The following is a 15,508-nucleotide window of genomic DNA, read 5'->3' as shown; positions in this document are numbered from 1 at the left end:
TTTCAGATGCTCGCAGTTGGGAGGTGGGTTCTGCCCATTCCCTGAGCATGGCCTATACCTTTTTTGTTCCATCTTTCAGCTCCTCTATGAATCGAATCAAATCTGCAGGGCTTCGAATGACTTTGACCTGCACGTTGTTCTGAAAATCTGAGATGAAAGAGTAATAATCATGAACCAGTTCTGTTGTGTTTAAATTTTTTTTTCTTTTTTTTCTTTTTTTTTTTTTTTTGAGATGGAGTCTTGCACTGTCACCCAAGTTGGAGCGCAGTGGTGCAATTTCTGCTCACTGCAACCTGTGCCACCCAGGTTCAAGCGATTCTACTGCCTTAGCCTCCCAAGTAGCTGGGATTACAGGTGCCTGCCACCATGCCCAGCTAATTTTTATATTTTTAGTGGAGATGGGGTTTCACTGTGTTGGTCAGGTTTGTCTCAAACTGTTGACCTCAGGTAATCCACCTGCCTCAGCCTCTCAAAGTGCTGGGATTACAGGTATGAGCCACCGCACCCGGCTCTTTTTCGACATGGAGTGTTACCATGTTGCCCAAGCTAATCTTGAATTCCTGGGCTCAAGCAATCTTCCTGCATCAGCCTTCCAAGTAACTACGATTACAGGTGTGCGCTACTGCACTCCTAAATGCTCTTCGGATTCTTAAGGACAGGTAATGAGAGACCAAGGAAGGACATGGTCCCTGCCTCTAGGGTTTACCTGTTAAATAGTGAGACAAGGGCAAACATTCGTCTGCAGAGAGCACCGTTCTAAGGTGGACACTCCGGTAGGAGAGATGGATGCTAACAAGCTGCTAAGTCCCCACTCTTCCATGCACTTCTGAGGCCCTTCTGGCAGTCACTCCAGCTTTTAGGACTACACAGGAGATCCTGGGGCTAAGGACTTGTCTTCCCTGGAACCCTACTCCTCTTTCCACAAATATTAACCATTTAGTTTATTCAGTTCCAGGCCTTCTACTATGAATTATGGATGTATTCTCATTTAATCCCATGCAACTCTCTAGGGTAGGGGTTATTACCCTCATTTTATGAGTAAGAAAATTGAGGTTAAGTGAATTACAAAGTCACCAAGTGGTGGAGCTACTGTGTTCTGCCACCTTGCTAAAATAGCAGTGCTGTCTACAAAGAGTATTAACTCCTGTAAAAATGAATTTGCTGCTGGCCTGGCTACCCAACCTCCCTCCCAGTGCTTAGCTCTCCCCTCCATCTCTATCCCTGCCAATCCTAAAATATATATGGTAAAGGAGACATGGAAGGTTCACTCACCATTGGGAGCACCTGGAGCTGAATCTGTTGCCTCAGGGCTTGGGTCCTGCTCCTGACAAGGAGAAAAGGAAAGAGTCAAGTATGAAAGCCTGTTCATGCCCTCCATACTATGAAGGCAAAGGTTCTGGGGATATCCTTGCATCCCTAGGTAGATGGAGGTCACCTCACAATGACCCCAGCTACAGTGACCCTCCCCATTCCCATCCTGTTCCTCTGAGGCAGCTGGTCTCACCTCAGCCTGCATCTCCTCCCCTCCTGGGGCCTGGTCCTCTGGTTCATTAAGCATCTTCCAGAAATCTGAGTCCTTACTGTCATCCTTGGTCGGGCTCGCACCTAGGGTACAGAGAACAGGGAGACATTGATCTGACAGGAGGGGTGAGACAGAAAGGAGCAAATAGGATGGGGTCCCTTCCCCTCCTCTATCACCAAGGGATGAGAGCCCATGGTACTCTTCCACTCCACCCCACCAGTCAGTCAGGACAGTAAGATCAGGGGAAGGGAAAAAATGGAAGCGAGTTTCATGGTACAGGTGAAACAAGGTCCTACCTGCCATCTTTTGGGGTGCCACCCCAGACTTGGTCTCACTCCATACTTGGGGGCCCAGATCTTGCAGCTCCTCTATGATTTTATCTCCATACTGCTTTGAGGCTACTGAGAAACAGCATGCAAGCAGGCCAGGAACACATTCCTCTGGCTATTCAATACTTGATCTTTTGCCGCCCCCTGCCCCCATATCTCCCCTTCTTCTCCTCCTTCTCTAATTACTCACCTGCTTGCCTCTGAACATAGGCCATGTACTCCTCAGGCTGCAGGGAAGGGTGACAGAGGATGGCCTGGGGTGCAGCACTGGGTGGGGGCCGGAGGAGAGGGTGGGGGCAGAGCCGAGGAGTGCGAATGGTCAGCACATAAGAGCAGGACAAGGGCTCGTCCACGCGATCGATGTAGTCCCCAGAAATACCTGCACCCTCGTCACAGAGGAACTGCCAGGACAGAAAGGGTGAATACACTTAATCACCAACAATAACTTGCTTTAGTTCTTAGAACAGGTGTCTTTACTAAGCACTGATTATCTGTCAAGCATTGTGTATACATTGTGCATATGGCACTTTACATAAATTGGCTCACTTAATTATCACAAAGACCCAGTGAAGGGGTATTGGTATCTCAACTTCATGCCTCCAGAAACAGGTGTGATGCGGTTAAGGCACTTGTTCAGGTTGACCAGCTTTTAAGTGGTAAAAACAGGAACTGAACTCAGGCAGCTTCACTGTAGGTAACCAATTTGTGTTTCATATTCCTATTTTGTATAAATATTGTGTGTGTGTATATATATATATACTTATATTTGCTTTATATATGTATTATTATTATTATTATTATTATTATTATTATTATTGAGATGGATTCTCACTCTGTCACCCAGGCTGGAGTGCAATGGCATGATCTCGGCTCACTGCAACCTCTGCCTCCTGGATTCAAGCGATTCTCCAGCCTCAGCCTCCCAAGTAGCTGGGATTACAGGCACCTGCCATCATGCCTGGCTAATTTTTGTATTTTTGTAGAGATGGGGTTTCACTGTGTTGGCCCAGCTGGTCTTGAACTCTTGACCTCAGGTGATCCGCCCGCCTTAGCCTCCCAAAGTGCTGGGATTACAGACATGAGCCATGAGGCCCGGCCTGTATTATTTTTTAAAGTGTATATATATTTGTGTGTAAATATGTATTTTTTATATATGTGTATATAGTTAAAAACTTCAAACAATTCTAAGATTCTTATATCATTCAGAAAGAGGGTAAAGATACTGATTGGCCTTTGATAAATTAAGCATGCAATATTCTAATTTCTAAAATAACTATTAAAAGTAAGACAGGCTGGTGGTTCACAACTGTAATCCCAACACTCCGGGAGGCCAAGGCAGGAGGATGGCTTGATGCCAAAAATTCAAGACCACCCTTGGCAACATAGTGAGACTCATCTCCACAAAAAGTTTTAAAAAATTAGCCAAGTATGGTGGTGTGCACCTGTAGTCCCAGTTATTTGGGAGACTGAGACTTAAGGGATCTTTGGGAAGATCCCTTAAGCCCAGGAGTTCAAAGTTACAGTGAGCCAAGATCATGCCACTGCACTCCAACCTGTGTGGAAAGTAAGACCTTGTCTCAAAAACAAACAAAAAGTGGGAGAGGTCCTACTTCTGAAATGGCAGCATGAGGGACTTCGCACACTCCACAGGGAAACTCCATAACTGATGAAAACTTAAAAACACAAAGCATGGCCAGGCGCAGTGGCTCACACCTATAATCCCAGCACTTTGGGAGGCCGAGGCAGACAGATCACCTGAGGTCAGGAATTTGAGACCAGCCTGACCAACATGGAGAAACCCCATCTCTACTAAAAATACAAAATTAGCCAGCCTCGTGGCGCATGCCTGTAATCCCAGCTACTTGGGAGGCTGAGGCAGGAGAACCGCTTGAACCTGGGAAGCGGAGGTTGTGGTGAGCTGAGATCGTGCCATTGCACTCCAGCCTGGGCAACAAGAGCAAAACTCTGTTTCAATACAAACAAACAAAAGAACACAAAGCATTTAAACTCTTTGGAAATTTTCCTAAGGACATATAATAAATGAGGAAATATTTACTCAAGAAATCTACTAAATCTTTTTTTTTTTCAGACAGGGTCTCACTGTGCCACCCAGGCTGGAGTGCAGTGGCACAATCACAGCTCACTGAATCCTCAACCTCCTAGGTTCAAGCAATCTTCCCACTTCAACCTCCCAAGGTAGGACTACAGGTGTGTGCCACCATATCCAACTAATTTTTAAAAATTTTTTGTAGAGACAGGGTCCCGCTGTGTTGTCCAGGCTTTCTCCAACTCCTGGGCTCAAGCAATCCTCTCACCCAAAGTGTTGGGATTACAGGTGTTAGCCACCATGCCCAGCTACTAAATCTTGAATAGTGAGAATTTGCAGCACTTGAGCCATGACCTGCTCCCTCAACAAAAGCCATGGGGTGGAGGGCAGGAATTTCTATCTGGAGTTACTACAACCCCACCCAATAGCTCAGTTTGACAAAAGCTCCACTCCAGCAGGTGAGTGTAGTTTAAAAAAAAAAAAAGGTGGGGCGGGGCGGTGGAGCAGGGGAGGGACTTCCGATTCTCTCAACATGCAGTCATGAGATATGGTATATGGTGTTTTACCAGGAGGGCCACGAGCTCCAAGGTACAGCAACTAAACTCCTAAAAAAGATCAAGGGCTCCCTTCCTCCACCCAGCCCCACCCACAGGGCAGAGGCTTTACTTCAAGTGCAGCGGGACAAGAGTATCAGGGTCCTGATTGTCCTCACTGAAGCTTACTCAGAGAGTGGAGGGTTCACAAAAGGAGATGCAAACTTAGAGAGTAGAGGCTGTCATCCCTGCCTAGCTCCCTGCTCATAAAACAGGAATGTCCTTCCAAGGGAAGCAAGCCATTGTTCCTGACCCCAACTCCAGAGCAGGGCCTCGGAGACTTTGCCCAGGGGGAGAGGCAGTCCATAAGAACACAGAGCTCTAACATTCTCCAAAGGACCTAACTTAATATGACACAGAGTATGGGGAAATTCAAGCTTAGAGGCACTTCAAAAATGTAGAGATTTTGGCAGGAGGCAATTAAAAGGAGGCTGATTGCTCCGTGATAGCAATAGGCTAAACCTTGGGACAGCTAGTTTAACAGAGAGAACCAGGGAAAGGGCAACTGAGAGCCGTCCTGGAGTCACAACAAACCTACATATTGCCCTCAAAAACTAGCCTGACAAAGGGCCCCACAATTAACTGGACTAAACTATGGAACAACTTATGCCCCACATGTCAAAAACAATAAAGCAATTAGTTGGCAATGAGTGGAGCCTAACAGCTGGGGGTGATACCAGCAGAGGCAGATGGCTTAACAAATTCATGAAAGAAACAGTCAGAAAGAGCCTGCTGAAACCACTGTCATCTAGTGTGGCTGTGTGCAGGGCCAAGACTGTGCCCTCTGAGAAGACACTAGAGGCTTCATATTGTGAGGGAAAGAGACTCCACTCAAGTAGTTCAGCCAAGTCACTGAACAAATGAACAAACAAAAGCCATGGGGTGGAGGGCAGGAATTTCTATTTGGAGTTATTGCAACATACTATCTAAAATGGTTTTCAACAATTACGAAACACGCAGAAACAGTAAAGTATGAAACATATATGGGAAAAATATGCAGGCAACAGAAACCACCCATGAGAGGGCCCAGATGTTAGATCTCACAAAGACTTAAAAGTAGCCATTACATTAATAAATATGTTCAAAGAATTAAGAATTTAAGTCATACAAAGTGTGTTCTCTGACCACAATGGAATAAAATTAGAAATGAATAAGGAAAAAAATTTGGAAGTTCAGAAACATGTAGAAATTAAACAATAATCTAGTAACCAATGAGTTAAAGGAAAAAAATCAAAAGAAAACTGTAAAATACCTCAAAAATGAATGAAACTGAAGACACAACATATCCAAACTTACAGGATGCAGCTGAAGTAGTGCTTAGAGGGAAATTCATACCTATAAACATCAATTTTTTAAAAACAAAATCTTGACTCCATAATCTACCCTTCTACCTTAAGAAACTAGAAAAAGAAGAATACACTAAACCAAGAGCCAGCAGAAGGAAAGAATACAGACTAGAACAAAAATAAATGAAATAGAGAACAGGAATACCATCCTATGTGTCCAAAGACAGGGAACCACAGATACACCTCTGTAGGGAGTTTATATATGTTTTTAAGTTTCTGTAATAAAAGGTTTCAAAAAAGACAATCTTTAAATATCCATAACTTGCACCTGGCAATTATGCTTTTTTTTTGCTTACTTTCTTTTCTTTTTTTATAGATGCAGGGTCTTGCTCTGTTGTCCAGGCTAGTCTCAAACTCCTGGGCTCAAATGATCCTCTCTCCTCAGTCTCCCAAAGTGCTGGGATTATTGGCATTAGCCACTGTGCCCAGCCCAATTATATATAAGATATATTTACACATGCATATATGTACAATGTAATAATCATTTGTGATAACAAAAGAATTGGGGGGGAGAACTATTTCAACCAGTAGAATAATGGTGACAAAATGATGGAACACACAATGGAACTTTATGCGGCTATAAAAACTAAAAAGGGCCAGGTGTGGTGGCTCATGCCTGTAATCTCAATACTTTGGGAAGCCAAGGCAGGTGCATCACTAGGTCAAGAGACTGAGACCATCCTGGCCAACACATGGTGAAACCCTGTCTCTACTAAAAATACAAAAATTAGCTGGGTGTGGTGGTGCACACCTGTAGTCCCAGCTACTCAGGAGGCTGAGGCAGGAGAATCCCTTGAACCCAGGGGGCGTAGGTTGCAATGAGCCAAGATCACACCACTGCACCCCAGCCTGGGCAACAGAGCAAGAATCCGTCTCAAAAAAGAAAAAAAAAAAAGATGTACTGCCATTGAAAGATCTCTAAGGTTTATTGTCAAGGGAAATAAAAGCAAGGTATAGAACAGTGTGTTTAATTTACTATATATTGTTTATAAATAAAAAGCAAAGGAAATAAGAATCTCCATTCATAATTGTTCATAATCACACAAAAAAAGGCTGGAAGGATACATGCAAAAATAAGACCAGGGATAACCTGTGGAGCTGGAGAAGGGACAGTGGGGAGAGAATGGGAAATAAGCAGATGAGAGACAAGTATGGGAGGGAAATATTTTTTTTTTTTTTTTTTTTTTGAGACAGAGTCTTGCTCTGTTGCCCAGGCTAGAGCATAGTGGCATGATCTTGGCTCAGCTCACTGCAACCTCTGCCTCCTGGGTTCAAGTGATTCTCCTGCCTCAGCCTCCTGAGTAGCTGGGACTACAGACATGCCCCACCACACCCCGCTAATTTTTGTATTTTTAGTAGAGATGGGGTTTCACCATGTTGGCCAGGCTGGTCTTGAACTCCTGACCTTAGGTGGTCCACCTGCCTCGGCCTCCTAAAGTGCTGGGATTACAGACATAAGCCACCGTGCCCAGCCGGGAAGTATTTCATTACATACCTTTTAAATAGTATTTTCTGGATTTTGTATCATGGGAAAGTATTATCTATTTAATAATTATATAAGGAATTTAAAATAGCCATTAAAAACTTGTGAGAGATATATAGGTAGTTGGAGACAAATTTATGAGATATAAAAGAGGAAAAGCTGAAAATGAACGAGCTAGGCATTCATTTCAAGAAGTTGAACAATGGGCCGGGCGCGGTGGCTCAATCCTGTAATCCCAGCACTTTGGGAGGCCGAGGCGGGCGGATCACGAGGTCAGAAGATCGAAACCATCTTGGCTAACACGGTGAAACCCCGTCTCTACTAAAAATACAAAAAATTAGCCGGTCGTGGTGGCGGGCGCCTGTAGTCCCAGCTACTCGGAGGCTGAGGCGGGAGAATGGCATGAACCCGGGAGGCGGAGCTTGCAGTGAGCCGAGATCGCGCCACTGCACTCCAGCCTGGGCGACACAGCGAGACTCCGTCTCAAAAAAAAAAAAAAAAGAAGTTGAACAAACAGCAAAATAAACCCAGAAAAGTAGAAGGAAGGAAAAGAAAGATTAGAGTAGAAATTAATAGAAAACAAATACAATAGAGAAGCTCAACAGAGCCAAAAGTTGGTTCTTTGAAAAGACTAATAAAACTGACTAACCTCTGATGCAACTGACCAGTAACAAATGAGTGACGCAAAAATAACCCATAAGGAATGAAAAGAGGAACCTAATTACAGATGCCACAGAGATTAAAAAGATAGAAGAATATAATGAACTTTATGCCAATAAATCTTAAGTCAGATGAAATGAACAAACTCCTGAAAAGAAAACTTAAACTGACCAAAGTAGAAATAGAAAACTTTGAATATTCCTAAAACTACTTCAGAAAATGAATCAGTAGTTAAAAATCTACCCTCAGCCAGGTGCGGATGGCTCACACCTGTAATCCCAGTACTTCAGGAGGTCAAGGCAAGTGGATTACTTGAGGTCAGGAGTTCAAGACCAGCCTGGCCAACATGGTGAAACGCCGTCTCTACCAAAAATACAAAAATTAGCTGGGCATGGTGGCACACACCTGTAATTCCAGCTACTTGGGAGGCTGACACACAAGAATCTCTTGAACCTGGGAGACGGAGGTTTCAGTGAGCTGAGATCATGCCACTGCACTCCAGCCTGGGTGACAAAGTACGACTCTGTCAAAAAAAAAAAAAAAAAAAAATTAAAAAAAAAAAAAGGATAGTCAAGGATAATATATATGACCATATTCGGTCCATTTCAGGAATGCAAAGTTGGTTCAACATTAGAAAACCTATAAATTATTTAATTTCAAAATTAAACATAGCCTTAAAACATATAAATAGGCTGGGCGCGGTGGTTCAAGCCTGTAATCCCAGCACTTTGGGAGGCTGAGACGGGCCTAGGAGGCGGAGCTTGCAGTGAGCTGAGATTCGGCCACTGCACTCCAGCCTCGGCGACAGAGCGAGACTCCGTCTCAAAAAATATATATATATATATAAATAAAAAATTAACAAAATTGCCAAATCCACCATCACAGTGGGAATATTAACAGAGTTCTTTCAATGATCACGAGTCAACTCAACATAAAGTTGCAGAAAATCTGAACAATACAATGAGCATCTTGAACTGCTTAAATGGAGAAAAGACATGCTTTCAAGCACAAACACACAATTTTTAAAAATTCATCAAAAAGAAAGTCTCAACAATCACCAAAAGAATCATTGACACAATGGCATAAAATTAGAAACCATTAGCAATCATATAAAAACAACAAAGCAAAATGCATTTGTTTAGAAATATATTAAGCTAATTCTAAATAAGTTCAGAAGCATGTAGAAACCATAATGAAAATGGAAACATCACTTATTAAAATTTGAGGGATGCAACCAAAATAGTATACCTACAGTGAAATGTAGAGCTTTGAGTGTATAATTAAGAGAGAAGACAGACTGAAACTTAGTGAGGTAAGCATTTCGCTGAAGAAGTTGTAAAAATATTTGCAACTTATATCACAGACAAAAGGATAATATCTCTACTGTATACAGTTCTTATAAATTGACAAGAAAAAGACCAGTAAGCCATTAGGAAAATGAGCAAAGAATTTGGATAGCTGAAAGAAAAGAGTAAAGAAGGGAATAGAGACAACCCTTAAATGAGTAAAATTAGACATTTTTTTCTTAAGAGAAATGCAAATTAAAACCACACTAAGAAATCATTCTTTCTCTGATGCCTAGCTGATGATGGCCAAAATCCAAAAGTTTAAAAATATACCGAGTTGGCATGGCTATAGGGAAATCAGCATTCTCATACATTGTTAGAGGGAAAGTAATTTACCTAAGCAGAGTCATTTGGCAGTACATAGCAAAATTACACAAACTTACTTCCAGGAACCTAATTTACATATATTCTATAAGTACAAGATTATTCACTGCAGCACTCGTGTGTTAATAAAAGATTTAAAACAAGCTAAATGTCCACCAACAGGGAACTATTTAGATAAACAATGATACAGCTATATAACAGAATAACAGAAACTATATACAGGAATAAGGACAACTTTTTTTTTTTTTTTTTTTTTTTTTTGAGGCAGAGTGTCACTCTGTCGCTCAGGCTGGAGTGCAATGGTATGACAACAGCTCACTGCAACCTTGACCTCCTGGGCTGAAAAGATCCTCCCTTATCAGCCTCCTGAGCAGCTGGGACCACAGGCACACACTGCCACACCTGACTAAATATGTTTTTGTAGAGATGGGATCTCACTACATTGGCCAGGCTGGTCTCAAACTACTGGCCTCAAGTGATCTTCCTGCCTCCACTTCCCAAAGTGCTAGGATTACAGGCATGAGCCACGACACCTGGCCCAAGTAAGGTTTTACATATATATATTGATTTGGAAAGAGTGCGAAGATATATGCTTATATGTGCATTTAAAAAAATCTCAGAGTATATAAGGAAATTAACAATGGTTACCTTTCTTTAAGGATGGAAAGAGGCTAATGAGGGACAAGATGTGTTAATCCTTTTCTCTGTATACCTTTTAAGCATTTCTATAGTTGAGTTATGTGGATGTGATGCCTATTCAGAAAATTTAATATAGAATTTTTTATTTAAAAAATTTGAGATGATGTCTTGCTCTGTCACCAAGGCTGGAGTGCAGTGGCGTGTTCATAGCTCACTGCAGCCTTGACCTCCTGGGTTGAAGGGATCCTCCCAACTCAGCCTCCCAAGTAGCTGGGACCACAGCACATTACCACGACACCGGCCTTTTTTTTTTTTTTTTTTTTTTTTCAGAGACAGGGTCTCATTGTGTTACCTAGGCTGGTCTCAAACTCCTAGCCTCAAGTGATCCTCCCATCTTGGCCTCCCAAAATGCTAGGATTATAGGGCATGAGCTACCATGCCCGGCCAGAATTTTTTAATGTTAAAAAAATTCAAGTTGTTAGAAAAAAAAAATCAGAATAACACAAAGAAAGGAGAAGGAAGGAAATAACAAAGATAAAATAATGAACATGTGGTGGGGCACAGTGGCTCACGCCTATAATCCCAGCACTTTGGGAGGCCGAGGCAGGTGGATCACCTGAGGTCAGGAGTTCGAGACCAGCCTGACCAACATGGAGAAACCCCGTCTCTACAAAAATACAAAAATTAGCCAGGCATGGTGGCACATAAAGCACCATCCCCTTGGTGCTATCTCGTGATAGTGAGTGAGTTCTCAAGAGATCTGGTTGTGGCACATCCCCCGTCTCTCTTTTGCTCCTGCTCCCGCCATGTGAGACTCTGGCTCCCCATTTGCCTTTCACCATGATTGAATCTTCCTAAATCTTCCCCGGAAGTAGAGGCTGCTATGCTTCCTGTATGGCCAGCACAACTGTGAGACAAACCTCTTTTCTTTGTAAATTGCCCAGTCACAGGTATTTCTTTATAACAATGTGGAATTGGCCGGGCGCGGAGGCTCAAGCCTGTAATCCCAGCACTTTGGGAGGCCGAGACGGGTGGATCATGATGTCAGGAGATCGAGACCATCCTGGCCTACATGGTGAAACCCCGTCTCTACTAAAAAATACAAAAAAACTAGCCGGGCGAGATGGCGGGCGCCTGTAGTCCCAGCTACTCCGGAGGCTGAGACAGGAGAATGTCGTAAAACCCGGGAGGCGGAGCTTGCAGTGAGCCGAGATCGCGCCACTGCACTCCAGCCTGGGCGCCAGAGCGAGACTCCGTCCCCAAAAAAAAAAAAAAAAAACCAATGTGGAATGCACTAATACAATGTTAATGAAATACTAAATGGACAACCAGACTAATACAATGTTAATGAAATACTAAATGGACAACCAGATAAACAAAACCAAAAGGTGGGTATTGGCCTAATAAAGTAGACAAGCCTCTGGCAACACAGATCAAGAAAAAAGAGAAAAGGCAAAGTCAATTATTAGGAAAGCAAAAGAGGATATATCTATAAAAAGAGTTTATTTAAAAAACTGTAATTTTATGCTAATACATTTGAAAATTTAGACAAATGAATAATGGCCTATGAAACTATACTTTATTAAAGCTTCATGATGTAGCAAACCTAAAAAGTCTTACAATCTTTAAATAAATTAAATTAAATCAGTAGCAACAACCATCCCCACACTATACCAGTTTTGTAGCATATTGTGGGGATGGGGAGGATTCACTTTATCTAATCTTTTTTTTTTCTTTTTTTTTTTTTTTTGAGATAGAGTCATGCTCTGTCACCCAGGCTGGAGTCCAGTGGCATAACAGCTCCTAACAGCCTCAACCTCTCCAACTCAAGCAATCCTCCTGCTTCAGCCTCCCAAGTAGCTGGGACTACAGGTGTATACCACCACAACACGCTAATTTAAAACTTTTTTTTGGAGAGACAGGAGTCTCACTATGTTGCTCAGGCTGGGCTCCTAGGCTCAAGCAATCTTCCTGCCTTGGCCTCCCACAGTGCTGGGATTACAGGCATGAACCACCACACCTGACCTTATCTAACCTTTGAAGAATAATCTCTATCTTAGCAAACTGCTCCACAGAGCAGAAAAAGAGGGAAGCTCCTCAAGATGTTTTATGAAGTGAATGTAACTTTATACAAAAACAAAGTAAGTACAAGAACAGAAAATTATAGACCAATCCACTTATGAAAATAGTTACAAAAGTTAATTATACTATCAGGATATTGAATATAGCAATGTATAAAAAAATACTTCATGACCATGGATTATCCCCGAAATGAAAGAATAAAAAAAAACTATAAATTTAACATTTTTAATATTAAAAAAACCATATGACTATCTCAATAGACACAGAATAAGCATGTGTTAAAATTCCATACCTATACATGGTGAAAATATCCAGCAGTCTAGGTACAGAATGGAACTTCACATACCTGATAAAAGGTATCTGCAAAAAGCCTGCAGGAAAACATCATGCTAACAGTGAAACTTCAGGAGCATCCCCTTTAAAGTCAGAAACAAGTCAAGGATGCCCATCATTGCCACTTCTGTTGCACTTGAGGTATAAGAAAAATGAAATCTATAAGACTTAGAAAGGAAGAAACCAAAACTGTTTCTCTTGCAAATGACATAATTATCTATACAGAAAATCCACAAGAATTTGTAAACTACTAAAAATGAAAGAGTTAAAAAAAAGTTGCTGAATATAAGATCAATATGTAAAACCAATAATGTGACCATATGCCAGCAACAATCAGAAAATGGAATTTTTGGCCAGGCACGGTGGCTCATGCCGGTAATCCCAACACTTTAGTAGGCCAAGGGTGGATCACATGAGGCCAGGAGTTTGAGACTAGCCTGGCCAACATGGCGAAACCCCCTCTCTAAAAAAAAACACAATAATTAGCCGGGCATGGTGGTGCGCACCTGTAATCCCAGCTACTCAGGAGGCTGAGGCAGAGAATCATTTGAACCTGGGAGGCAGAGGTTGCAGTGAGCCAAGACTGCACCTCAGCCTTGATGACAGAATAAGACCCCATCTCAAATAATAATAACAATAAAGAAAATGAAATTTGTAAAAGATGCTATTTAAAATAGCATCAAAAACTATAAGGTCCTGTATGTTTGAAATATTTGTATACACAAACAATACAAAAATAAAAACTATAAGGTATCTAAGACTAATCTCACATAAGATGTACAAGAATTTTTAGAGAAAATTAAAAGTTTACTAAAGTATAGGACAACAAGTAAATGGAAACAAACATGTTCATAGTGTGTGAAGGCTTCATAATATAAAGTATCAACTCTCTCCAAATCAGTCTAAAATTAAATTCCAACCAAAATCCCCAAAAGGAGTTTTAATAGAACTTGACCAATGATAGGCCTGACAGTTTTGAAGAATAAAGGCGAGTATATCCTACCAGATACTAAGATTTACGAAAAAGCTATAGTAATTAAAACAATGTGGTAATGACATAGGAATAGATAGACTATTGGAACAAAAGAGAAGCCAAGAAGAAAATGCACATATATTTGAGAACTTGGTAAATAACTGAGGAGGCATTACAAATCAGAGAGGAATGTATGGTGTATTCAATAAACAGTGCTGGGGCAACTGTGGAAAATAGGTGTATCTAGGTCCTAATCTTATAACATACATTAAGATAAATTTTTATTGAATTGTAAACCAAAGTATGAGAAACTCTATTCACACTTTTCTACTTTTTTAGAAACCCGAAAAAATAAATGAATAGTAAATAGGAAAGGATTAAATAAAAGACATAAGATGTACAAGGTATAAAGAAAAAGAGTGACAAGTTTGACTACATTGGAATTTAAATTTTTTTTAAATTAAAATTCATTTAAGACACTATAAACAAAAAGACAAAGTATAGATAGAATGCAGGTGACAAAATAATTAAATCTGAAATTTATAAAGAATGCCTTCCTAACTTATTCTGTGAGACTGGCATTGCCATAGTATCAAAGCTAGACAATACTACTACAAAACACTACAAGAAAACAATAGACTAATATCTTTTTTTTTTTTTTTTTTTTTGAGATGGAGTCTTGCTCTGTCACCCAGGCTGGAGTGCAGTGGCGCAATCCTGGCTCACTGCAACCTCCATCACCCAGGTTCAAGCGATTCTCCTGCCTCAGTTTCCTGAGTAGCTGGGATTACAGGTGCTCACCACCACACCCAGCTAATTTTTGTATTTTCAGTACAGACAGGGTTTCACTGTGTTGGCCAGGCTGGTCTCGAACTCCTGACCTCAGATGGTCCACCTGCCTTGGCCTTCCAAAGTGCTGGGATTACAGGTGTGAGCCACCACGCCTGGCAACTAGTATCTTTTATACATACAGATGCAAAATTCCTCAACTAAATGGTAGCAAACAAATTCAGCAGCATATTAAAAGCATTATACATCATGATTTATGTTGGATTCACTCCAAGAATGCAAAGATGGTTCAACATAGGTAAATCAATGTCATACACTATATTAATACAATGAAGGGGAAAAAACTCACATGATCATCTCAACTGATGCAGAAAATGCACTTGATAAATTCAATAACCTTTTCATGTAAAAAACAATCAACTAGGAATAGGAGGGAATGTCTTCAATTATTGATAAAGTCCATATAAGAAAAACCCACAGCTAACATCATACTCAATGGTGAAACATTGAAAGCTTCTCCCCTAAGATTAGGAACAAGACAAGGATAGCCACTTTTTTCATTTCTATTCAACATAGTACTGGAAGTTTTAGAGTGATTAGGAGTGAAAAATAAATGAAAGGCATCCAATGGTGTTTTTTGCAGAAAAAAACAATCTTAAAATTCACATGGAATTTCCAGGGATCCCAAATATCTATAACAATCTTAAAAAAAAAAAAAGAACAAAGTTAGAGGACTCACATTTCCTGACTTAAATCTTAATACAAAGCTACTATAATCAAAACAGTGTGATCCTGGCATAAAGACAGACATATTTACCAATGGAATAGAATAGAGAGGCCAGAAATAAACCCTCACATACATTGTAAATTGATTTTTGGTAAGGATATCAAGATTATTCCATGGGGAGGCTGGGCGCAGTGGCTCAACCCTGTAATCCCAGCACTTTGGGAGGCCGAGACGGGTGGATCACAAGGTCAGGAGATCGAGACCATCCTGGCTAACACCCTGAAACCCCGTCTCTACTAAAAAAAAAAAAAAAAA

General features: G+C 41.1%; 1 protein-coding gene across 9 annotated transcripts in view; it reads right to left on the bottom strand.

Moving 5' to 3' along the window:
* OS9 (OS9 endoplasmic reticulum lectin) overlaps positions 1-15,508 on the bottom strand; it is a 29,738-nt gene that overhangs the window by 3,580 nt on the left and 10,650 nt on the right. For 4 of the 9 annotated variants that reach the window (XM_023210659.2, XM_023210655.3, XM_023210657.3 and 1 more), the window contains exons 6-10: positions 2,042-2,252; positions 1,819-1,923; positions 1,505-1,605; positions 1,273-1,324; positions 59-147 (exon numbers count right to left, since the gene is read on the bottom strand). In XM_023210659.2, coding sequence (XP_023066427.2) covers positions 59-147; positions 1,273-1,324; positions 1,505-1,605; positions 1,819-1,923; positions 2,042-2,252 — 558 coding nt within the window. Of the gene's footprint in view, positions 1-58; positions 148-1,272; positions 1,325-1,504; positions 1,924-2,041; positions 2,253-15,508 lie in introns of all 9 variants that reach the window. The other 5 variants (XM_023210660.2, XM_023210658.2, XM_023210662.2 and 2 more) reach the window with 2 other exon arrangements.

The sequence above is a fragment of the Piliocolobus tephrosceles genome, chromosome 10 (genome assembly GCF_002776525.5).
Source record: "Piliocolobus tephrosceles isolate RC106 chromosome 10, ASM277652v3, whole genome shotgun sequence".
Classification (NCBI taxonomy): Eukaryota; Metazoa; Chordata; class Mammalia; order Primates; family Cercopithecidae; genus Piliocolobus; species Piliocolobus tephrosceles.
The sequence above is the reverse complement of the archived record's forward strand: the minus strand, read 5'-3'. Positions and strand labels throughout refer to the sequence as shown.